The following is a 25,170-nucleotide window of genomic DNA, read 5'->3' as shown; positions in this document are numbered from 1 at the left end:
CCAAAGGGGTTGGCATTTCCAAAATAACACCAAATTTTCTAGAATAAGAGAAAATGCGACAGACTTCCTGCTATTGTTTGAACATTACTCGGGAAGCCACGATAAATGGTGTCAGCTTTTTCTGATGCGATATCCTAACTGACTTTGCACTCTGATAGTAAGCTTGGAATGGCAAATTAACGTAATCGCCATGCAAATTGTGCGATGAAACTAATCCCCAACACAAATAATAAGGAAATGGCTCGACGGCTGTTTGTTTAAATTTGACAGAAACGTGTTGATGCTGAGAGCACCAGAATTTAATCACAGCAAGCTGATTAAAAACAACAAAATCTTCTCTTAAACCCACTCATTCTTTCAATATCACAAATCCAATTTTATGAACAAATAAGTTGATTTACTGCATTCAATTTATCCGATTGTACTGATGCATTCGTCATATTCTCTTCTTCTTCCACCTCCTTCTGCAGGCCCACTCCGGCCGCTGAAGAGCGCGCTGTGTGGGCCGGATCGCTCCGGAGCTTCTGTCTTGAACAGCGAGCATTAGTCATCCAGGTTGGTGGATGAAGAGAACAAGTAGCTCAGGTGGGTGGAAGTGCCCTCATATTGGATCACAGAGAGGCCTCAAAAACAAAGAACAATGCCTCTGAGATGAGAAGCTCAAAGAGAGCAACGTTTCTCTCGACAGGAATTCTGAAATATATGTATTTTAGGGCAGCTTATGCCGAACAAAAAGGGGTCAGTCGATTCTTTGCACCGAGTTTCTCTTCAAGCCAATCAGGTTTGAAATAAGAACAGCAATTGCGTAATTTTCTAATAATTTCTTTTGCAATGTCTTGGGAAGTTTCCTGCGCTATTGTAAATCGGTACATATATTAAGGAAAATGTTGATTTTCTCCTCAGCATAAATGGTTAAAGACTTGTGTTTACTAGGCACAGAGGGTCCAATGAAAGACAGACCGAAGAGGGAAAATCTGTCTTCTGTGAGTCACCAATTGATGGAAGGGCAATATTAAATCACCACACCATCATGTCAATTCAATCAGAATTTATTGATTGTAAATGTACTAAATGAACATTTTTCTTATTATAAGTCAAATTGTCAGTACAGTTCTTTTAAGAAACCTCTTGTTGGCCGTTTCTCAATTCAATATACAACCTGAGAAACAGCACAGAATCCTGGTCATGGACTCGATGACTTTCTAACGACACTTTTCCCAATTAGTGTTAAGACACTGACGTCAAATACATGCAGACCAAACCAAATAGATTTAAAATACTTTATAGTTTGCTTGTGAGGAATTACTTTGATTTGATTGTCCGAGGCAATGTACATATTTGACAGAACGATTAAAGTGAACAATTGTACATGAATCATCAAAATAAGCTCATTATTACAGTTTAAACTATTTAGTGTTAGATACCTAACATACAAAAATAAATCATCAAGTATAAAAAAAAAGAGAGGATTCATACGGCTAACGTACATTTACCATCCAGTGCTGAGACTACAACATCATGAAATACTCACTGGGTGATCAATAATGACGTGTTATAACATCTTGCACACACGAGTCCACATTTGTTTCGATTCAACCCTCTGTGAAGAGATTGACGTCACGAATCACGTAAACGGCATTTAGAATTTGAGTTTGTGTTCAAAGAGCGCGAGGAGCAGAAGACAGGCCCAGCCCATCAACAGGCCGAGGTTCTGCAGGAGAAACATGAGGCAAGGTCTGTCGCTCTTCACTCGATTCATCTCTGGAAGCTGAAAGAAAGACAGAAATGAAGAGTGACACTAAAATAACAACAGTTTTGATAGGAATGTTTGGTTGAAAGAGGATTACTTATTTCAAGAAAAGGCTGGCATTGTTCTATATTTGTGGTTATTGTCAAGAAATCCCATGCAAAAACCAAAACTAATAATGTGGTAGTTCATCTCTTCATAATAAAGAAACATCTTAAATAGGAGTTAGGGTTGTCGCGATACCAAATTCTAACTTTGATACAATACCTGCCATAAATATCACGATACCGATACGATACGATACCAGAATCCGATACGATACTGGTATATTCATCTATAATAGTAATAGATAAAACATCTGTATGGTTCCCTTTTAACCAGCTTGTTCCTTCCCAGCTTTTTGAACACTTAACAAATGGCATTAACATTAGTATTAGCCTACAGCAAGATATTAATGAAAACTACATGGTGCCACCATAGCATTGATTATACACGGCTATGTAGCCTTTTGTCCGTATCTGACCAGATTACTACATAGTTCCTTCCATAAGTATGAAATATTGTAGAGTTCATATTTTCTTAATTATTTTTTCCTTAATATAATTAGCTCAAGATCCACCCTCAGGCTCCACCAGCATGTAGCTATTTTGCATCAATTGTGTTTCATTTAGTACATGTGTGTGCATTGTGACCTCATGATCATATAGGCTTAGGTTAAACTAGGCTAAGGCTACTCGTGTTAGGCTGTATGTGGGTTAGCTTGGGGTGTGCACCATGTTTATAATCACATTTGATTACCTGTCGTTCTTTGAAAAGTTCGGGGTGTCTGAAAGGTGCTTTGCCATGTTTGACTGTGGCCTCCCTGGTCTGAGTGGCTTTGAAACATGTTTAGCAGACGGGTCTCTGTATGTCAGTGGGCTTTCTTTCACTGTCTGTGTGTCAGTGGGCTTTCTTTCACTGTCTGTATGTCAGTGGGCTTTCTTTCACTGTCTGTGTGTCAGTGGGCTTTCCTTTACTGTCTGTATATCAGTGGGCTTTCTTTCACTGTCTGTGTGTCAGTGGGCTTTCCTTTACTGTCTGTATGTCAGTGGGCTTTCCTTCACTGTCTGTATGTCAGTGGGCTTTCCTTCACTTTCTGTATGTCAGTGGGCTTTCCTTTACTGTCTGTATGTCAGTGGGCTTTCCTTTACTGTCTGTATGTCAGTGGGCTTTCCTTCACTTTCTGTGTGTCAGTGGGCTTTCTTTCACTGTCTGTGTGTCAGGGGGCTTTCCTTTACTGTCTGTATGTCAGTGGGCTTTCCTTCACTGTCTGTGTGTCAGTGGGCTTTCCTTCACCGTCTGTGTGTCAGTGGGCTTTCCTTCACTGTCTGTATGTCAGTGGGCTTTCCTTCACTGTCTGTGTGTCAGTGGGCTTTCCTTTACTGTCTGTATGTCAGTGGGCTTCCTTCACTGTCTGTGTGTCAGTGGGCTTTCCTTTACTGTCTGTATGTCAGTGGGCTTCCTTCACTGTCTCTGTGTCAGTGGGCTTTCCTTTACTGTCTGTATGTCAGTGGGCTTTCCTTCACTGTCTGTGTGTCAGTGGGCTTTCCTTCACTGTCTGTGTGTCAGTGGGCTTTCCTTCACTGTCTGTGTGTCAGTGGGCTTTCCTATAAAAAGCCCTTGACTAACCAGCAGAGTGTGTGTGTTTCCAGATTTCGCTTCTGGTATCTTTATGTTACAAAAAGTCTCAAAAGCTCCTGCACGTGACGCCATGTTGTCTCTCTGTGAGTGAGTGCTGCGTGTTAGTGTGTGAGCGCTGCGCAGCCCCGTCCCCTTGCAGTCAACGTGCTGGGCAGCATTAAAGGAGCGGAGCAGTGCGTCTGCTCTGATCGCACGCTATTTTAATAAAGTATCGATACTAAAAATATGCAAAACCGTATCGTTTTGAACGTACCGCGGTACCTTTTTTTATATCGGTACACCGTGCAACCCAAATAGGAGTAAAACTGTTGTCAGCTGCACATTTATATACATTTAATGCTCTAGTGCAGAGTAATCATACTTCCTTTTTTTGTTATTTGTTTTGCAAGAGTGCGTCAAGTTTGTAATTATACTAACATTTGAACACTTGGCAGTATCTTGGCCTTTCGACCAATTACATTAAACTTCAAGGTTTTTCTTCTCACAAGTTTTTCAGGAACTCGCATCAGTTGATATTGAGGCTGGTGGGAAACGGGAATGTGTCCGAGAGGGTTATTATTATATAATACGATTATTTATTAATTTCGCAATTATATTTGTGTCTTTGTTCTTGGATTATAACTTTTATTTTTTCGGATTAGCTGAGCTACTGCACATTCTTTGCACGTGCCCCCTGCAGAAATATCCAAAAATAAACTACAGCGCTCACGTTTATGACGAGGGAGCATGGTACCCAGTGCAGTGATTTACTGGAGTGTTTTTATAGGCGAATGAGTCCTGCTTTATGTATCAAAAGTCAAGTCTTTTATCCAATGTCTGTAAAGAATGCAGTGAAGGTCAAACTGTGCACATGTTGGTCAAGTGCAAGTTAAACAGTCAGTATCTTTGCTATGATGGAAACGACAAAGAACAGGAAATGCAGCTAAAACAAAGACTGAGGGAAAGTACTTATAACTGGATGAAGCGAGATATTACAACATTGGTAACGTGCCCCCACACTCTTTGTCCCACATTTTGGTTTGCTGGCATCAAAACTATATCAGGATCAATTGATTGTTGCTTTTGGTATTTTGGTTGACACAAACTGAAATGTGGAGTATCAACAGCCTTGCTCTTTAATAAGGCTCCTTTACCATTTCGACCAGTGACAAATAGAGGAAGATCCCAGCAGTCACGGCAAAGATCCACCGCTGCACTTCCATCTCTGAGGACACGAACAGGCCGATGTAGAGTCCCATGAAGGCCGTCAGAGCGCTGAGGAAGTTCATCAGCACAGCCGTCTTCACTGAGAGTCCAGAGCTCAACAACACTGCAAAGTCCCCTTTGAGACCGAAAGCAGAGGAAAGAAAAAAGAGAAAGTCAAGCAGTGTTTCCTGTTTTTCGGCCTAAAAAAACCACAAAAGTGCTTTTCTCAAATTGAGTAACCGCAACCTCTCACCCATCTCGTGAGGGATCTCGTGGCACAGGATGGCCACCGTGGTCGCCATGCCGGTCTCGGTCGAAGAAGAGAAGGCCGCTCCGACAACCAGGCCGTCGGCAAAGTTATGAAGGCTGTCTCCCACGATTACCATCACAGCCAGCAGAGGAAACCCTCGTCCTGGGAACACAAAAGGGAGTCTGTGTCGCCAAAGCTCATCCTCCGACCGTGAGAGAAATGCTCTGTCATGCCAGGCGAGTAATTACAAAGTGCATCACATTCATCTGTGTCGCGCAGCTCCTGTTTGAGGACCTTACTCTGAGGTGAAGGGCTCCGAGTGGCGACGTGTTCAGGAGATGCTTCTATACACTCCAAGTCATCCACTGCTCCCTGCAGGATATGGAGACATATTTACAGCAATGTGCTCCTTTTTTTTAAACCTTTGACTCCAATTCGAGAAATCAAGACTGGTTCGCAAAGTTACATGGAGGGAACGGGATGAGACAAATTCACCCATACAGGATATTTTTATGTAACAGATGTTTGGAAAATAGGTCTATTTCCACGTGAGTGACCCAACTTCGAGTCCGAAATGGTCCAGTTTTCAAATGTGTATTCATCACGGCCATGAAGAGCTTTCTGAATGATTCAATACTTCTAATTCTCCAACATCCTACATGCCCTGTTCCTTCACTCCCTCCCACACCACTCTTCACCGCCTGTTATATAAACGCAGCGCAGGACAATTGATTTAAGTGAATTCTCAGTCAGGGTTTTAAATTTGAACATGGATTCAACGGATTCATGTTATCCTATGTGGGATTTACTATGCGCTAATGTTTTATGCCGTATATGTGTGAAGACCAAAACATGGTGCTGTAATTGAAAGGTTGACAGTGTTCTCTAGCTAATCTCCACTGTTTATAACAAGTGCATTAGTGCTTCCTTAAAGCTTGGCTGGAGGAGTAGCGTGGGAGTGAATGAAATCATATTGACTTCAATAACTCCACAGTGGTACAGCAGAGTGAACACAATATTCAACCATATTCAACAGCTGCTTCTGGTTTTGTGGGAGTGATAGTTTTGTTGCACAACTTAGGAATTCTACCTTTAATTGCAATGGAGAACATGTTCCCATATGATTTAATTTTTTTAAATGGCATATTATAATACATACCAGATACAGTAAGCCATTTGCAAGTAACATGCCCCTGTATAACTGTAACGATATAACCTAATATGTTTTTATTCTCCCTTCTAGCCACTTGGTATGAGGCACTGTTTTAATATCTTGGTGTTCAACTTCCAGTAACTGCCTTGTCATGTTCCCTGCATCTCCTCTAACTAGTACATAACAGAGATGATGATGGGAATCAGGTGTTCCTGCCAAGAACAATCTTTCTGGGTAGTGATGAGACTCACCAGCTGTATGGTGGAGATGGACTTCCCCCTCTGTGTCTTGCCATTGCAGTGGAGCTCTAAGTGAAGGTCAGTATGACCCTGCAGACAAAAGAAAGTCATGAGACCGTGTTGCTCCACAATCAGCTCTGCACAAACTTGCTTGTTCATAGAAAACTAAAAGTTCTACCTCTGGCGAGATAAAGAACAGGAACACCCTTTGACACACTACAGGTTGAGTTTGAGAAAGAATCAGTCATTAAATTGATGAGGGCTGCAAAAACAAAACGCTTACCAGGCCATGAGGAGCGAAAATGGAAAAGATTCTTTCAATGAGGAAAAAGCCGTAGATCCCAGCGATCATACCCAGAATCCTCCACAGATACACTTTGTCTTCCGTTGAATGTTCAGGATCATGACTGTGAGTGTCATCGTGGAGGCCAAGGATCTCCAAAGGAGACAGGGAGGAAAACAATTAGACATTTACTCCACAGTCAACACAGGGTTTCTGAACACATGTATGGCGCTTGCCACAGTTACAGATGCAGTGGCTCTGCGTTCTATACCTGTGGTATGAGGTGCAGGAGCGCATCTCCCGAGAGGGTTCCCACTGCCAAGCCCACAAACAGCTGCAGGATGAGTGTGTAGGTTTCCTGGCAGGAGTTGAAGAAGATCAGGCAGATACCGAGCATGGAGCCCACCGTGATGAGCAGGACGGCCGCCGTGCTGTAGCCGTACTCTGCAGGGAGCAGTTAAAACATTCTGGCTGATCATATCACAACATTAAATAAAACAAATTTCCCCCTGGGGATGAATAAATTATATCTATTGTGGCATCACAAGGGGACAGGTAGTGGAGGGGCGCTACAGAGTGGCCACCAGTGCAAAAACTACATCTCCCAGCCTGCCTCACCGCTCACCCAGCTGCAGCTGCTTAAGGCACCTGATTGAGGCAGGGCTGGGAGACTTAAGGGAGAGCACCTGGGAAGGAGAAAGGAGAGCGGAAGGTGAACCCACGAGCACCTGGAAGAGGACAACAAGGGAGAGGACCTCGTAGCCTGGATTCACCAGGATTGAGTTTTTGTTTGGTTAATTAACCACTTTCTCCTCCGGGATGTTTTGTGTTATCTAACTGGACCTTTTTTTTGATACTTTGTTGTTTTTGGATGTTACCTTGCTGGTGGGATGGGAAATAAACCTGGACTTTTTGTTAAATACTCTCGGACGTGCCTGTGTTCATCTCTCTCTTTGCACCGCCCCAGGCTAGCCTGTCCTAGCGACAGCCCGTGACACTACACTATTTATCTATCTAAAGGAAAACACCACTCTGAAGATCAGTCTTACAAGGACAATATTTTGTCGCCTAATTAAGTAAAGACACATTATTATCTCCTCCAGGAGAACCATGTGTGCATCTGTGTCTGTCGGATAATATCGCACATTCTGCTGCATCAAACTGCATAATATGTCCAGTTCTGACTGCATGTCAAGGACCTCTCGTAGTTGTGCGGACTCCCACCTTCTCAAAAGCCCTTTTAATGCCTGTGTTTTGCTGTCACCGGCTGACTCCTCACTCACTACTCTTAGCCCCTGTAGTGATAACACAGCCGAGTGCATCGCCGACACCCCCCGCTTATTAGTGACTGATGAGGTAAAATGTCTTACTCTCAAGAGCAGTGGGCAGAGATCCTCTTCTTTTCTGCTCCGCAGACTTGCAGGCATTGCCTAGCAACTGCTGAATGATTGCAGGGCACATTTGTCTGAAGTGCTCCTTGGAAATTGGCAGATGAGGATTCAGAGTGAAAATATCCAACAGCTGATTGGCTGAATAACAGACCTGATTAGATTCAAAGGAAGAGACACATGTGTGGATGAGTAGGAGGCTCATTGAATCAAGCCTCACAGTACCTGCATGTAGGTTACATCAATGCTATCGTGCGTCTTGTGATTCTCTGTGCAGGAAATCAAACATTTGTCTCATCCTCACCTGAGCCCAGTCCCTGCTTATTCCACCAGCTACATGGTTGCAACCACCCGGCGAAGTGCCGGCCCCTTTCTGTGAACTCCGCCTCTTCCTGTTATGAGAGTGTGACGCTGCTTCCCGTCCTACTCCCAGCCGATGAAGCAACTCTTCTAAATCTGAGCAAAGACATCACTGCATCATGATCCTGAGCACCAGGCGAGATTCAGCATAATTATTCAGGGCCTTTATGGGCAGAATAAAGATTGAATAATAGAGCTAAAGAAAAGCTTTCAAACTAACAGGGAACTATAATTGAAAGTTCAATTGGAATAAAGTTCAATACATCACTCTTTAGCAGCTAAAGACTTAGTTAGAGACCAAAAACAAGCTAAAAGAGAGCTAAAAGAGAATTGTCAGGTGGACAGAATTGTACTCCAAATGAATGCCAATGTTGCTCCGTACCTGTTTGATGTTCAATTGCTGTCTACCTGTTTGTCACTGTTGTGTTTAGAGCTTGTGCCAGCTGCCCCAATTGGCACACACTTCAGTTATTGTAAGTTTATATAACACATAGAATGAGAATAAGATCTAATTGCAGCGTTTTTGTATGTAGCTGTTATTAATTAAGGAGGAATCTCCTCATACCAGCAGAGGACAACATGACCTACATACCTTAGATTAAAAAAAAAAAGAAGCACAGGTCAGTTTAAATGTGCATAGCAAGCCAACTGTGCTCTTGAACTTGCCTATTATCTGCAGGTCACTTGTGCAATTTAGGGATTGAAAGATGTAGTCGGTAAAGAAAGCAGGAGACGGGAGGCTCCTCCGTCTGAAACAGTGGCCCTGCAGGATATGGCTGATGATGGCAGCAGCCAGTTTGGGCACAGAGGAAGCACCAGCACCTGGATTTTCTTGTACGTTTACATCCTCAAGGAGGTGAGCGGCGTCAATACACTGTGGAATCAAAGGTTAGATTATCATATTCGGATCATATTTTTGAGACGGCATAGACTCAGATAAAAGTGCCTCACTTGCAAATCGGATAAGGCGTCTTGATTGGGGGGGTCATAGTGCTGGTTGATAAGCTGCAGAATACTTTCTGTTTCTCTTGAAGATAGGAAGAGGTCGTCCTCAGCCGGGTGCAGATTGGTGAGGGCCAAAAGGTAGAACTGAATGTTCCCAAATGAGGAGGAGGACGAGGAAAGGGAGGCGGTATTTGACACACACAGGTCCTGCAAGTTAATTAGGTAGTACAGCAGAACAGTGGAGATCTGCTGGTAGTCCTCCTCGGTGAGGTAAGCCTTCCCATCATCCTCTAGCACAGAGAGAGCTACCTCTGGTGTCAGGCACTGTAACAAGGACAGGTAGAAAACACAAGTAAGAATACTTTTAAAGATGGAAAGTTGGAGACAGGTCATGTGAGTGTTAATTGAGAAGGAGAGCTTTGCTTGATAAACAGACTATTTTCGTCTCTTTCTGCTTCCCAGATAAATGGTAGCTTTGTGCGGTTGTTTGTGCCCAATTAGACTCACACACAAAAATACAGAAGGCTAAGAGAGTGGGCAAAGCACTATTTGTCAAAGAGAGCAGACTATTCAGCAAGAAATTACAAAAAGTAGAGCGTTTCTCTCTTATTTCAAAACTCACTTCCAAGTCTGAGCACGCACATAATCCTATTGTCAGCCCGCCTGCACAAACATGTGAAGTGCCTCTAACTCCAGTTTATTATGTCAAACTGAGGGATGTCTAAAGCCACTCAGCATGAATGCCCCATAGAGGTCAAGGACTTAAGCCTCCACATTCACTCACATTCCAGCCATAACAAGCATGTTTCTTGGAACCAGCAGGCAGGAGAGGGATGCACACGTAATAAGTACTTAGCATATGGATGTCAAAGTTGTCGCGTATGGTAAGAATAAGACGTACCTTGCCACAGACATCCTGAGAGGTGCCAGTCCGCTCTGCACAGTGCACCTCCCGGAGGAGCTTGGCGATCAGGATACCGGTGTGGTTCTTTTGGAGCTGTGGCTTTTCGTCGGTACCGAGATCCAAGGCCCTGAGAGCCTCCTGCAGGTACCCCCGCTCCTGCCCTCTCACCTCCAGTTGGCAAAGAAGCAGCAGCAGAAGCAAAGTGGGAGCACTGCCGCTGAACTGCATGTTCCTACCCAGGGCTGTCTGACTCCCTCAAGCACCCAGGACTGGCTCAGAGCTTGAGAAAAAAAGGAGATGATGGACACAAACAAGTGGATTGAGAGAGAAAGTTGAATCAAGGTGAACAAGAAGAGGGAGCTGAAAGAAGAGCTGTAAGAAATCGTCTCGCCTGCTCTGGTGGAGGACAGGAGTGCTCGATGGGCTCACTTCAGCTGAATCAGGTCCTTACAGTTCTGATCGGTCAGCCAAAGCCTGGGCCCCTCAGTCCACAACAAAAGGATTAGTGCAGGCAAGTGGGAGAGTTCAGGGGCAGGGAGTAAGGGGGCGTGGAGAGGGAGATGGGGGAGAACAAAATTAGTATTGAGGAAAATTAGGAAGCAGGGAAAATCTATTAATACCACAAAGTAATGACGTGGAGATCCACATCTGAGAACAAAGTTCTTCACTGAGATCACTGGAAATGCTGCAACTGTGAAGGTCTGAATGTTTTTAAAACAGTAAAATATTGAACCAGTTTTAGCAGCATTAATAGTTCAAGAAGATAACAGGAGCTCCTGTGAGTGAGGCCCCCCACCCACCAGTGCATGAACACACAACGTGTGACGTTCAAATCATAACGGGATTTTATTGGCGTTGAAGTTTCAAGAACAATGTTGTCAAAGCATCAAAATACAATTCGTCCAAATATTTGAACAGTACACATAACAGTAAAATGAACATTAACTGACCGTTTTCTTTCTATGAACTCCGAGTCATCTAAGATCAAACATGCAGAGCAAGAAATGCAGAGCTTTCTCACAAAACACCTTCCAACATCCTCCCACGCTGCAGGTCACACCGACCGAGCAATAAGAGGACTCACACTACAGTTATACCCGAGGTAGAAGAGATGAAAACGCTTACCAGACGAACCGTTCTCCTCTCCTCTCCTCTCCTCTCCTCTCCTCTCCTCTCCTCTCCTCTCCTCTCCTCTCCTCTCTGCTGCCGTAACTAGGTTTGCTTTCCTCCTCCGACGGGGTGAACAGAAGACCCAGAGCTTGTTTGGGCAGAATTCTTGGGCATTGGTGCTGCAAATAAAACCCTCTTATGAGAAGTAAGAGTTGAGTAATCTCCTGAGGATTAGCTGCGACTGCCTCAGAGGGCTGCAGTTTCCATGGAGAACGCTGCCTCATTTTCAACATTAGGTGATGGAGGTGGCCAGCTGCTGGGAGGGGGACTGAATGGCTGATGCATGACAGAGTAACACTTAGAACATCTTAAATTGAGCATGAATCATTTATAATTTAAAACAAAAATTTAAAAAAAGAGAGATATACAGAACTTGATAGTTTGCTCTTCTACTAAATTGGGTTAAGATGTAATTATATTTGTTTTCTGTGTACAAAATAACCATAAATACATACATACATACATACATACATACATACATACATACATACATACATACATACTGTACATGTTTGGACTTTGTTTACATTTTAAATGAGCTTTTACATTTGGCTGATATTTAATAATCTGATCAACCGCCACACTTTTATCAACAGGAGTTATCTAAATAATCTAAAACTATGCTGGTATGTACCTCCATCAGCTGTAAGGACACACAAAACCACAGCAAAATACAAACAAGGAAACATTATTATTGTACAGTTTGCAATCAAAGGTGGATGATGCTGTAGAATAGTTGCCCAAATTAGAGAAGGGATCTTTTGTGTGATAACAGAAAGTCTGATCATCTGATGCATTGGTATAAGATTCTCTAAACAACAACAATTTCACAACGTTTCCGCAAAATTTTGGGCAGAAGAAGTTCGAAAGCAAGCATCCTCATCCCACTCTTACCTCTGTAAGTACCTAAATAAAGGTGATCTGGCAAAACAATATCATATATTTACCAAATCAAAGAAGAACAGGGCTCATGAACATGAAATGTTATCATTATTATTATTTTTAAATGTATTTGAAATTGATAGCCGCATTACTGTAGCTAATGTTGGTCTGTTATTGGTTGGTCGGTTGATCCATCACTTAAATCCGGACTGAAATATCATAACATTGCTATCAAATCTTGTACAGAGATTCGTGGTCCCCAGAGGATGAAGCCTACTGACTTTGGTGATCCCCTGATTTTTCATCAAGCACTCGCAGAGATTGACTTTTTTGCCTTTTAGCCAAATCTCTCGACAATTAGTGGGCGTAATGCCATGTAATGACGTTCACATATTCAGAGTGCCCAGAGGCTGAATCTTAATGACTTTGGTCATCCCCATACTTTTCATCTTGGGTCACAATCAGATTAATTTGTTCAATTATGATTTATGACCAAATACACTGATGGCATTCCCATCAGCCTCAGTTGTACTTTCTTTAGGGCTGATTGGCTCATGTTAGCATGCTAAGTGAACATGGTAAACATTATAATGCCGAGCAACAGCACGTTAGCTTTGTCATTGTGAGAAGGTTAGCATGCTGATGTTAGCATTTAGATTGCATTAGGCAATAGTGCCATAACTCATGTCCATTGAACATTTTGTTATCTTCATCAAAACATCTCTGTTTCTGTTTTTTTAAATAAACACTTGGTATTAGTCACGTTTGTATGTCTTGAAGCATTTTATCACAGCTCTCAGCAAATCGTGGTTGAAATTTGTTGGCCTGTTTTTGGTCAGAAAAAAAAGTGCAGAAAAAGACAAAGATTCAGTTTGGTTTAAAAAAATGTTTTATTGAGCATCTATTTAGAAGTTGTAATCTATAAATAGACTGATGAGAATAATAACAAACATCCCAGTTGAGAAAAATCTGATAATTGTATTAATAAAACATCTTCACCTGTCATGATTCTTAACTGGTGTGAACAAATGAACAAATCATATAATCATGTAATAGTTGTTATAGATTGTTCCCATTATATTGTCCCTAGTTCACTAAGTGCAATGCCAGTGTTTCATTGTCCTTTTCGTCTTGGAAAAATATTACAGGGTTGAGTTGAGATCCAGTTCTCAGTAAAGTGAACCAAAATGAAATATGAAACCATAATCATTTATAATCATAGATTGATTGACACTGAGCACATGTCTACCTATGCTTGTTCATTCTGCTCTATATTGTCCACCAGCCCCTTGGTGTCTACAAGGGTTCGGATGGGATTGTTGAAGTATAAGTTATCAAAGGTGTTTCTCCCAGGACAGGGATGGGTATCCGTTTACGGAAGAAGAGGAAGGCACCGAGTCCAATTATGGCGATTACAACTAGCACTACAGCAACAGTGATGCCAGCCGACCCATGAGGAACTTCTTCAACAACTGGGGCTGGGGTGGCAAAACATAAAGAAGTGTTAACAGTGACATAACTGGAGTTTGAAACATTATATTTTAAATATGATGTTCAAATAACTTACCAACAGTTGGTGGCTTTTCTGTAGGTGTAATAACTGAAAAAGAGGATAAATGCTCAGTGTAAGTGACTGATGGGTCCAATTAAAACAATTGTACATAACATTATAGATTAATTTACCTTTGGCTGTTTTGCAGATGTAAGACTTGTATCCTCTGCAGGTTTTTGTGCTCCACTGTCCACTCTCAGAGCTGATGTCCACACATGAATCTGACTTTGGCATCCCTGTTTTCCAGTTGACGTAGTCCACAGCACTGTTATCGACCCACATCCACTCACCTGAAACAGGGAGGCTTGTTACTTTAATCAGACACAGCAAACTCACAGAGCTAAGTTTGTAAATTATGGTCCCATTTGAAGTAAAATAGACGATAAAGCAGGGTATGCTTTAGGGAATGTCTCTACCACACCATGTGTGGTCCTGGAGTTGTTAATTGCAATCTTTTTGTTCGCCAAAAAATGTGTTATTCAATGTTCGGTTAAACTCTCTTGTATAACTTGTGGTTGCAAAAAGCCAAGATGGCGACGATCAAAGTTACCAACTTGAGGCTTCAAAAGGGCAAACTAATGGGTGAAGTGACGGTGACTTCGTCCCCTTTTTATATACAGTCTATGAGTACAGTGTACTGTGTTGTATGTTATCGGGACAGTGCTTAACTTCTTTACAGGTTGGAAAAAGGAATTGCAAGACAAGCTCACCTTCACGAGTCTTGTAGAGGCCGATCCAGAAGGACTTGGCACCATCCTGTAGAATCTCCATGTTATGTTCTATGAACAGGCCCTCCTGAGGGTCCACAACACTCACCAGATTGGCACCTGATGAACAATAGCACACTGTCAAAACTGTACACACATACATATTGTAATTTATTGGTAAAAGTTATTCATAACTTACCCATTTTCAGACATTCAAGTGTGGAATGGGTCCAGGTGTCCTTCACTGAGCTCATGAAGGAATAACAATGGCCTCTAAAAGGTATCCAGGTTTTTTGTTTCTTTGGTTCTGGACAGTTGCCGGGGAGTTGTGGGGGCTCAGTGGGTGCTACGACTGAAAAAGAGAAAGGACAATGCATTGTTAGCCATGCTTAGTGGTTGGTAATGGGACAGGAAATAGTGCAGTATAACTAACACAGGGATTGTATGACCTGGTGACCTCTTGCAAAGGGAATAGTTTTCAATTCAATTCAATTCAATTCAGTTTATTTTGTATAGCCCAATATCACAAATTACAAATTTGCCTCAGAGGGCTTTACAATCTGTACACATACGACATCCCTGTCCCAGGACCTCACATCGAATCAGGAAAAACTCCCCAAAAATAACCTTTCACAGGGAAAAAAGGGAAGAAACCTTCAGGAGAGCAACAGAGGAGGATCCCTCTCCCCGGATGGACAGAAGCAATATATGTCATGTGTACAGAATGAACAGCATTTACAAAGTTACATAAACACATTACATGAATATGACAATGTATGAATGGAACTCCAATCCATGAAACAGAAGGAGGTAGAGAGGAGGGGGCGGGGCATCAGTAGGGCCAAGGTGGGAGGCCGGCTCACCAGGCATCAGACACCTCCAGGTCCAATGGACCCTATGAGACGTGAAGTCACAACGACTCCGGGGAGGAAGCAGAGTTAATAAGGTGCAATGGAGAGATGTAAATGTATCCATAAGGAGAGAGAGAAGAGGAGAGAGGAATAGTAGGTGTTGGTACATGGTGCAGTCTTCCATGTTTTGTCCACATCCATATAGACACAGCCATAGTTGTTTTTAGGCTCATTTGTGCCCCACTTGGTGTAAAACAGCAGCCAGTTATCGATCCACTTGAAACGTCCACCAGTCTGTGAAAAGAAAAAAACTTGCATTTAAGATGAAACAGAGCCAAACGGTCTCAGTTTGAAAACCTGTTTAAACTAGTGGTAACAGTAAGAGGTAGAGCCTTTTACCTCATTGCTGTTGAGGCCGATCCACACAGGCTCATTGTGATCGAATATCTGCAATGTGACGTATGCCTGGGTGACGGGGTTCAGGATACTGGCCAGATCTGCATCGTCTGCTTGGCACTGCCTCCTCGCCTCGTCCCATTTCATCTTCAGGGACACCAGTTTGTAGGAGTCATTGCCAAGTTTATGGAAAGCCTTTGGTAACACAGTTGTGGCTGGGACTACAATCTGAGAATCTTTGTAGACAAGAAACATCATGAAAAAAACCCATTAAGCTCAATAAACCAAAAATGGTAATGTGATTTTGTCCCCAGTAACATTTACATAATTACACAATGTTTGAAAATACACTATATCACTGTAACTCATGTTGATGTGGCTTTGCTGACTATTGCTCACCACTGTTTCTTTTGCAGATGAAGCTTTTTCTTAAGTGACAGTCTTCCACCTTCCATACTCCTGAAATTTTGGAGATGCTTCCCACCATTATAACACAGTCCAACCTCTGTCAGGCAGAAAAGAAACGAACATCAGTTTAACGGTGACAGGGTGTCTCATTATAGAAGTCGATTTTCACGTGTCTTTTATGATTTTTTCACACTTCTTTGCAACTAATCTGCAAGAATATGACCATCACATTGTTGAGATCGTCACTTGTGCAGACAAAGTGTTGAATACAGGAGCTCAAACTAAAATAACCTCAGTCCAAAAGTCAGCACGTCCAGAAACTGATGTTGGATGCCCTTTTGCCCAGTTGGTGTATGAAATGGCTTTGCCGTCCAACCACGTAAAGTGATTCTCCCAGTTGACGTCATTCATGCCAATCCAGAAGTCGTCATTGTAGTTCAGCATCTGCATTGTCAGGAATGCTAGAAAGGAAGACACAAATATTCTTTAACTCTCTTAAAATTGTGGTTTAATTACGTCCCTGTACAATGAAATGTAACCTTTACAGACGAACACAAAGAAAACACTCGCCTTGCTCTCTCTCATTGGTGATAGAAACCAGATTTCCTCCCTGGTTTATGCAGTGCTTCCTGGCATCGTTCCATTTCTTATCCCCCACAACTATTTTGTAGCACTGTGTAAACAAGGTTTGCACTGTGTTAGAATAAGGAAAGGGACAGTAGGTAACATCTGAGTTTAAATTGAATCCTGAAAGTAGGAGTAGGAGTTTCAGCTTTTGTATTGAAGTAATTGGTGTTGTATGCAGTTATATATTTTTACCTTTCCATGGAAAGCGAGCCACTCTGGTGCACATCCTCCCTTAGGAATAGTGGTTGGGGCCATTGTTGTGTTGATAAAACTTCTGCTTCTTTCGCAAATAGAAGGTAGCTCAGTACCACAGTTAATGTCATTCCAGTACCCTATGTGCAGAGTTTATAGAGAACAATTAATAAATATTCAAATGAAATTAATTATTTGGTCGGACTAGCTTATATTTCTGAAACCACCGCAGTATAGAGTGTTAGACTCACCCGTGTACTTGTATAAAGTCACACAGTGTTCATCATGATCTTCAAAGCTGGGCTCATTTTGTTCCCATGCCGTGTATGATACAGGTGTGCCATCCACCCAGCTGAAAATGGAGAGAACAAGACATCACTAATAAGAAAAAACTCAACATCTTTGCTTGTGTTTTGTATCAAATGTCCAACGAGACTTTGGCGGATGGTTATTGGGAAGTACCCAGCACACCGACAGTAGCAGTGTACTGAAACAATGTTGTGTGATTTACCTGAATGATTTATCCAAATCCGCTGTCATGCCGATATAGTACTGCCCGTTTGACTCCTTCGCTATCTGTTGGATCAGCATGGTGAAAGAAACACAACATTAAAGTTAAATCAAAAACAATTGTGACAAACAAGGTTTTCTGCACTTTTGCAACAACATCAGATCAGTTTTTGAGACCATATAATGTTTTTTTTGGTTTTGGGAAAATGTATTGAGAATTTCTTCCCTGTTTCCAAAGGAACTTCCTCTCACTCTCCCCTGTGATGACCACAAGATCACCAAAGCTGTTTCTGCAGACAGCTCTAGCAGATTCCATGTCTAATTTGTTATAGTTGATCAAATAATGTTTGTCATTGTATATCAGCCAGCCATCTTCGGTGGTGTTGTACACTGTAAAGAGAACAAAACTGTCAAATGTCTTTCAGATACACTATCAGGGATCGATGGAAAACAAGAGTCTACAGCCATGCTATAAATGCTAGCAAAATGCAAATACTAATACAAATGTGTAATTTGATCATGTTCACCAACCAGCGCTAAAGTACAGCTGAGGCTGGTGGGATTATCACTAGTTTTGCAAGTATGTAGTGATAAAGTAATGAATAAGACACATTTTGAGATATTACACTAAATGCCAGACAAAATGAAAACAGATGACGCAGGGGCTGTTTTCGGAAGCAGCCACTCCTGAACTGTACCTGTTTCAACAGGCTCAGGTTTGGGAGTCACACCTGAAAGTACAAGAACCAAGAGGTCTTAACGATGGGCAAAGCACTACTCAAACATCACGTAACTTAAAAAACTGCAGCTCCATGATGAGACCGGTCGATGTCACCTTTGCCTATCTGGCAGATCCAGTCATTGATAACTTCACAGAGCTTATCATTCATCTTCCATCCGTAGTAAACTTGGACTTCTCCACAGTCTTCGTTGTCAAGGATGTTGTCTGGTTTCCCATAGCCCCATTTCTCATAGTCGAACTAGAGCACAGTTTTGGGGAAATACACATAATTAGGCCAGGGTTGAGAATAACAGTGTGTAAAGCCTTTTGTGACAATATTGAGGTGCTACATACAGGTGAACCATCGGACCATCCAAAACCTGCATTGGCACCACGGCTGAGGCCAATCCAGGCTTGATGAGTCAAATGAAACCTTTATGACATCAGAAAAAAACTGTTCTGATTACTTGAATGGTTTAAATGTTCTGACATATACATTTATGCAATATATATAAAGGTAACATACGGAGCGTTGTTCAGGTCCTGCCAACTGTGTATGCTCATCAGGTCCCCTCCGATGACCTTGCAGAAATTCTTCGCTTCATGCCAATTCTTCTTCTCCGGCTTTGTTTTTTTGTAAAGCTTTTTAATGAGTGAAAAAGAAAGATATGTTGAGTTTTGTGTTCTTAAAATCGCTCCATTGTCCGAGATTAGTTCAGTTTGTCCTCCTACTTTGAAGCAAACGCTCCTCTTGGCAACGGGAGTCCACCCAGACTCACAGCTCAAGGCCGGGGTGGTGGGCGGGACTGTTGTCACATGTGCACCCTCTGCTGGTTTCTTACAGATGTACTTCTCCTTGTTGCTGCAGCTGACAACATCCCATAATCCAGTGAAAACCCCAGTTGTCATAGCAACGCATCCCTGCTTTCTGTCTTTTATTAAACATGCCGAAAGAAATTGGAAAAATATCAATAAACTGAGCTCAAAGGTGTGAAGATTCCGATCAATTATTACATTCAAGGAGGTGTTATGGAGTAAATAATGAATGTGGCTGGTGATATACAACAATACATGACTTCAGAGTCCAGAGACAACATTCTGTGAGGCTGTGTGTCGGCACAGGGGTGCTTTGGATTTAGCATGCTAACATTTGCTAATTAGCACTAAACAAAAACTGCAGTGGAGGCTGATAATAAACAGCATCAGTTTAGCTTGCAATTAGTCATAAACCAAATAGTAATCCAATAGTAGGAAGCACAGACACACAGCCAAAGAGAGGTGTGCTGTACCTGGCATGCCCACATTGAAATGAGTGAACAAGACTTTTCTTCTGGTGGTCCACTTGAAAGTGTTAATGTCGTCTGTGTTGGATAAACTTGTCCAGAAATACTTCTCCGGCCTCAAACCCACCAAACTGACCAAGAAGGCATTCTCATATCTGCATGAAAACATATGAAAGCAGAAAGGTGAACCATGACATCTTTAAAGCCCGAGATTTTAGGATTAAGTGGAAATTAATCTTCACTTTTAGCAAATAAAAATTTCTCTGCACTATTTAACATTTAAAACACAGACAAACTATTCCTCGCTTTCAAATCAATTCAAAATGTACCTTATTACAGCATTCAACTCTTGTTTTAAGAATTAAGCTAATCAAAGTCAATGAAATACTTTTAAAACAGGTGTCATTTTTATGATTACAATATGGGGCAACATTTTACATAAACGCAACATAAATAAGAAAATATACCTATCAGTCACATCCACCACATGCGCCCATTTCGAGGCTTTTGCAGCGTTTAGGGTTGCACAGGTGAGCCCGGGCTCTGATGACGGATGACCTATTGGAGACATTGACCCGTGGTTTTAATGTAAACATTCAAAAGTGCATTTGCAACATCAATAGTCAATATGTAATCATTTAAGAAGCGTAATGTTGTTATTCACTTACCTGGAGCCCAGTTTAAATATCTGAAGGGGTTGCCGTTGCTCCACTGCCATCCAGACTCAAAATCCAACCTTCCATCCATCCATCCATTTTCAATACCGCTTATCCTCATTAGGGTCGCGGGGGCGCTGGAGCCTATCCCAGCTGACATAGGGCGAAGGCAGGGGACACCCTGGACAGGCCGCCAGTCCATCGAGGGCACATGTAGGGACATACAACCATTCACTCTCACATTCACACCTATGGGCAATTTAGAGATCAATTAACCTACAGCATGTCTTTGGACTGTGGGAGGAAGCCGGAGAGCCCGGAGAGAACCCACGCTGCCACGGGGAGAACATGCAAACTCCACACAGAAGGACCGCTCCGACCGGGAATTGAACCCGCGGCCCTCTTGCTGTGAGGTGCTGTTTAGTCCAATCCACAGAGATGTTCCCAAAGTATTCGTCAACCCTGCGTCAACCCATACATTACACAAGAGTCAATGATATAACATTGTAGTATGAGTAACAGAAAGGTTGACTTTGTACCTGAAATGTATGACTGCTCATGTAGCTCTACAATGCTGAGGAGGTCGGCTCCCTGCTGCTGGCAGCTCTTCCTGGCCTGATGCCAGGTCAACACTGACTGTGAGTTCCTCTGATACTTAACACCTGTGACCGGGTCAGTGTCCCAACCCAAGGATGCTGCATTGTGGTCGAGACACACCAAATAATCAAACTGAGGGAAAACGATTTACCTCGCGAGGCACAAGTAGCGTTATCTGTATGTCATCTGTATGTTATCCGTATCAGAATGAATTTTAAGGACAATGAGTGTCTAAAAACTGAAAAATGTGAGAAACATCTTCTACGCCCCTGTCTACGACTGTGCTGGGTTTCATAGAAGAACAATAGCAAAAGTGAGATGGCTTTCGTTTTAGGACAGTGGGACTGAGAGGAGGAAAACAAGGACTGTGCTGTGTTAACGACTCAAGACAGGAAGTGGTAGTGTTGTTCTGCTGGGGTAGAGGAGGGATCAGAAACCAGACCTGTCAGCATGGACCTCCTCAATGATCACACTTTGAGATATTACAGCTCAACGAGACAATTCTGCATGGTTCGATTAATAGAGTATTTCATAAAATTGTGCAATACAAACTCTCCAAGGTCTGTTGATTATCATCAGTGTTTCTTACCTTCGTTGGGACAAAAGATCCATTTCTTCACTTTGTCGTAATCTCTCTCTGTTGCACACCACAGCTGTCCATCTGAGCGACCTTCCTTTGTGCATTCAGCATACCACTTCTCCTGAATCTTAAATGGGAACTGACAGGGGCCTCCAAAGGCATTGCCCCCGATTGTGAAAACCTCTGAGGAGACACAGATCCTGAAGTTAAAGATATTTCTTGAGCAAAATGACACAAACAATACATAAAGAAAGTTATGATAATTCATTTGAGGAATGTATTATAAAGCATAAGAGAGGATCACTGTTTGATGACAAATGTAATGATTTACTGTATGATGCATGAGAATGTATGATGTTTTATTGTTTAGACAATAGTTAAAATGGATGCCGATTGAAATCTGAGATGAAGCTTTTATTCTGAAGGCAGGATAATAGGTTTTACTCTGAAGGGGAACTTCCTGTCCTTGACCGGAAGTGTGAGCTTTGACCCCGCCAGCTTATCGATTGTCTTAGCGAACAGAATGGCAGCATTCTTTGAACTGGCCAATGGAACTAACCCTCAGGTGTGAACCTTATGTTTTATTCGCTGGTCAGCGTAGCATGCTGTGTCTCTGAAAGGTATTTGCATGAATATCTCCACTAACCAATGGGAGCTTAGCTCAGTGAATGCACTGCAAATAAAACTAATTGTGAGATGCGAATTTGGTCTCTTACGGGGTTGTGCCAGACAGAAACTGTTGGCTACGCCAGGAGTGCTCGAGGAGAAGCGCTCAGCCAGTAGACTGTGGAAGCGGAATCATGTGAGCGCGTCCGGTCCAGACCATGTATGTACTTGACGATCCTTGTTTGTTATGATTAAATACTTTTGATTATATATCTCTAGCTTCGGAACTTCTTCTTCCAAGCACCAGGCAGCTCGAGATTCTCTGAACTTCTACAATACCTGGAAAGAGCCGTAGATCCCAGCAAACATACCCAGAATCCTCCACAGATACACTTTTCCCCGTAAAGTGTGAAACCTGACTAAGGGTGTCATCGTGGAGGCCAAGGATCTCCAAAGGAGACAGAGAGGAAAACAATGAGATATTTACTCCACAGTCAACACATAGTTTCTGAACACATGTATGGCGCTTGCCACAGTTACAGATTCAGTGGCTCTGCGTTCTATACCTGTGGTATGAGGTGCAGGAGTTCCCACTGCCAAGCCCACAAACAGCTGCAGGATGAGTGTGTAGGTTTCCTGGCAGGAGTTGAAGATGATCAGGCAGATACCGAGCATGGAGCCCACTGTGATGAGCAGGACGGCCGCCGTGCTGTAGCCGTACTCTTCAGGGAGCAGAGACAAAGTTTTTCCCTGTCCAGATAAAAAAATGTAAGGATCACTTTTACTAGGACAATATTTTAATTGTTGTATGTATATTTTGTCTTTTATAATCATAAACCAAAGAACGTGACTGGTTGATTAAGATACAAAAGACAGATTATTATCTCCCCCAGGAGAACCATGCGATCAGTCACATGTGTGCATCTCTGTCTGTCCATGGCTAATCTCGCATTCTGCTGCATCAAACTCCATAATATGTCGGGTGCCCAGTTTTGACTGCATGCTCAAGGACCTCTCGAATTTGTGGTGACTCCCACTTTCTCAAAACCTCTGTTAATGCCAGTGTTTTGCTTGCTGCCCCCTGTAGGGCATGGAGCCCACTGTGATGAGCAGGACGGCCGCCGTGCTGTAGCCGTACTCTTCAGGGAGCAGAGACAAAGTTTTTCCCTGTCCAGATAAAAAAATGTAAGGATCACTTTTACTAGGACAATATTTTAATTGTTGTATGTATATTTTGTCTTTTATAATCATAAACCAAAGAACGTGACTGGTTGATTAAGATACAAAAGACAGATTATTATCTCCCCCAGGAGAACCATGCGATCAGTCACATGTGTGCATCTCTGTCTGTCCATGGCTAATCTCGCATTCTGCTGCATCAAACTCCATAATATGTCGGGTGCCCAGTTTTGACTGCATGCTCAAGGACCTCTCGAATTTGTGGTGACTCCCACTTTCTCAAAACCTCTGTTAATGCCAGTGTTTTGCTTGCTGCCCCTGTAGGGGCAGCTAGTGATAACACAGCTGAGTGAATCGCCGACACCCCCCTTTTATTAGTGACTGATGAGGTCAAATATCTTACTCTTCTTGTTTGCTTTGCAGACTTGCAGGCATTGCCTAACGGCGGTGGCTCCAGGGAACGGGAACCAGCTGGCTGCGGCGGTTGCTCCTGGGAACGGGAACCAGCTGGCTACGGCGGCGCCTATGGGAAACAGGAACCAGCGGGAGGCTGCTGGGACTCCGTGAGGCTGCTGGGACTCCGGAGGCTGCTGGGACTCCGGAGGCTGCTGGGATTCCGGCGATTGCTGAGTCTCCAGGGATTCCGGAGACTGCTGGGACTCAGAAGGATGCATCCCCTCCAGAGGCTGTGTTGGCTCTGGAGATTCCGGAGACTGCTGCGGCTCCGGGGATTCCGGAGGCTGCATTGGCTCCGGAGGCTGTATCTGCTCTGGGTATTCCGGAGGCTGCTGGGACTCCGGAGGCTGCTGGGACTCCGGAGGCTGCTGGGACTCCGGAGGCTGCGTTTCCTTCGGAGGCTGGCGGCTCTGGGGATTACAGAGACTACTGGGACTCCGAAGGCTCCAGAGGCTGCGTCTCCTCTTGAGGCTGCATCAGCTCCATGGATTCTGGAGACTGCTGGGGCTCCGGGGATTTGTCTACTCCAAAGACTCTGTCTGCTCCGGAGGCTGTAATTGCTTCGGAGATTCCGGATGCTGTGTCTGCTCTGGTGATTCCGAAGACTGCTGGGATTGCTACGGATGTGTCTCCTCCAGAGGCTGTGTTTGCTCGGGGATTCCGGAGGCTGCTGGGACTCCTATGGATGGGTCTCCTCCAGAGGCTCCAGAGGCTGTGTTTGGCTGTGTTTGCTCCGGGAATTCCGGAGCGACTCCGAAGGATGCGTCTCCTCCAGAGGCTGTGTCGGCTGTGTGGATTCAGGAGGCTGCATTGGCTCCTGAGGCTGTATCTGCTCCGGGGATTCCGGAGACTGCTGCGGCTGTGCAGATTTCGCAGTCTGCTGGAAATCCGAAGCTCTTGTGATTCTGGAGACTGCTGGGACACTGAAGGATGCGTCTCCTCCAGAGGCTGCGTCTCCTCCGCAGGCTGCATCAGCTTCGTGGATTTCGGAGACTGCTGTGGCTCCGGGGATTCGTCTCCTCCGAAGGCTCTGTCTGCTCTGGAGGCAGTGTTTGCTCTGGGGATTCCAGAGACTGCTGGGGCAGAAAAGAAATATACAGAACAAACAGATCACTTATAGTTTGCTCTTCTACTACATTGGGGTAAGATCTAATTATCTTTTTTTTCTATGTACAAAATAACCTTTATATCTTGCATACCGTACATTTTGGGACTTTGTTGGGACATTTTAAATGATGTTTTACATTTGGCTGACATTTAATAATCTGATCAAAGGCCTCTTTTTATCAACAGTAGTGATCTAAATAATTTAAAAATCATGCTGGGATGTACCTTCATCAGCTGTAAGGAGACACAAAATCACAGCAAAAAAGGAACAATTATTATAAAATTTGCAATCAAAGGTGTATCACGCTGTAGAATAGTTGCCCAAATTGGAAAAGGGATCTTGTTGGTGAGAACAGAAACTCTGATACTCTGATCCTGTTGCATGGGTATAAGATTCTCTAAACAACATCAATTTCACAACATTTCCGCATTATTGTTGGGAGAAGAAGGCCGTAAGCAAGCATCCCTATCTCACTCTTACCTCTGTAAGTACCTAAATAAAGGTGATCTGGTATAACAATATCATATATTTACCAAATCAAAGAACAGGTTTCAT

At 43.1% G+C, this 25,170-nt stretch overlaps 2 protein-coding genes across 3 annotated transcripts; both read right to left on the bottom strand.

Annotated features, from left to right (window-relative positions):
* Window positions 1–1,267: 1,267 nt before the first annotated feature.
* Window positions 1,268–11,416, bottom strand: LOC117749724 (zinc transporter ZIP12-like). Of its 2 annotated transcripts, XM_034560430.1 has the most exons (14): window positions 11,260–11,416; window positions 10,526–10,616; window positions 10,132–10,414; window positions 9,237–9,554; window positions 8,952–9,159; window positions 8,230–8,381; window positions 7,908–8,079; window positions 6,809–6,981; window positions 6,538–6,690; window positions 6,267–6,344; window positions 5,162–5,234; window positions 4,866–5,024; window positions 4,561–4,748; window positions 1,269–1,768 (listed from the first exon to the last, which is right to left on the bottom strand). In XM_034560430.1, the coding sequence occupies exons 3-14, from the start codon at window positions 10,360–10,362 to the stop codon at window positions 1,640–1,642; spliced, it is 2,034 nt and encodes a 677-aa protein (XP_034416321.1). In that variant the 5' UTR covers window positions 10,363–10,414; window positions 10,526–10,616; window positions 11,260–11,416; the 3' UTR covers window positions 1,269–1,639. The 2 variants fall into 2 exon arrangements, with proteins under 2 accessions (XP_034416322.1, XP_034416321.1); XM_034560431.1 differs by having other exon boundaries at window positions 1,268–1,768; window positions 10,132–10,616; window positions 11,260–11,379.
* Window positions 11,417–13,435: 2,019 nt separating this feature from the next.
* LOC117749897 (macrophage mannose receptor 1-like) lies at window positions 13,436–24,998 on the bottom strand. Its single transcript, XM_034560717.1, is given in 33 exon segments — window positions 13,436–13,530; window positions 13,533–13,664; window positions 13,754–13,786; window positions 13,870–14,028; window positions 14,449–14,565; window positions 14,645–14,797; window positions 14,895–14,921; window positions 15,452–15,590; window positions 15,696–15,928; window positions 16,092–16,197; window positions 16,392–16,561; window positions 16,671–16,773; window positions 16,920–17,059; window positions 17,171–17,271; window positions 17,431–17,500; window positions 17,661–17,819; window positions 18,128–18,160; window positions 18,265–18,409; window positions 18,505–18,583; window positions 18,677–18,792; window positions 18,883–19,082; window positions 19,440–19,588; window positions 19,901–19,991; window positions 20,102–20,169; window positions 20,482–20,551; window positions 20,629–20,784; window positions 21,276–21,449; window positions 22,439–22,622; window positions 22,944–23,039; window positions 23,495–23,917; window positions 24,033–24,580; window positions 24,840–24,848; window positions 24,983–24,998. Coding segments are annotated over 33 exon segments (4,494 nt in total).
* Window positions 24,999–25,170: the final 172 nt, after the last annotated feature.

The sequence above is a fragment of the Cyclopterus lumpus genome, chromosome 20, assembly GCF_009769545.1.
Source record: "Cyclopterus lumpus isolate fCycLum1 chromosome 20, fCycLum1.pri, whole genome shotgun sequence".
Lineage (NCBI taxonomy): Eukaryota > Metazoa > Chordata > Actinopteri > Perciformes > Cyclopteridae > Cyclopterus > Cyclopterus lumpus.
The sequence above is the reverse complement of the archived record's forward strand: the minus strand, read 5'-3'. Positions and strand labels throughout refer to the sequence as shown.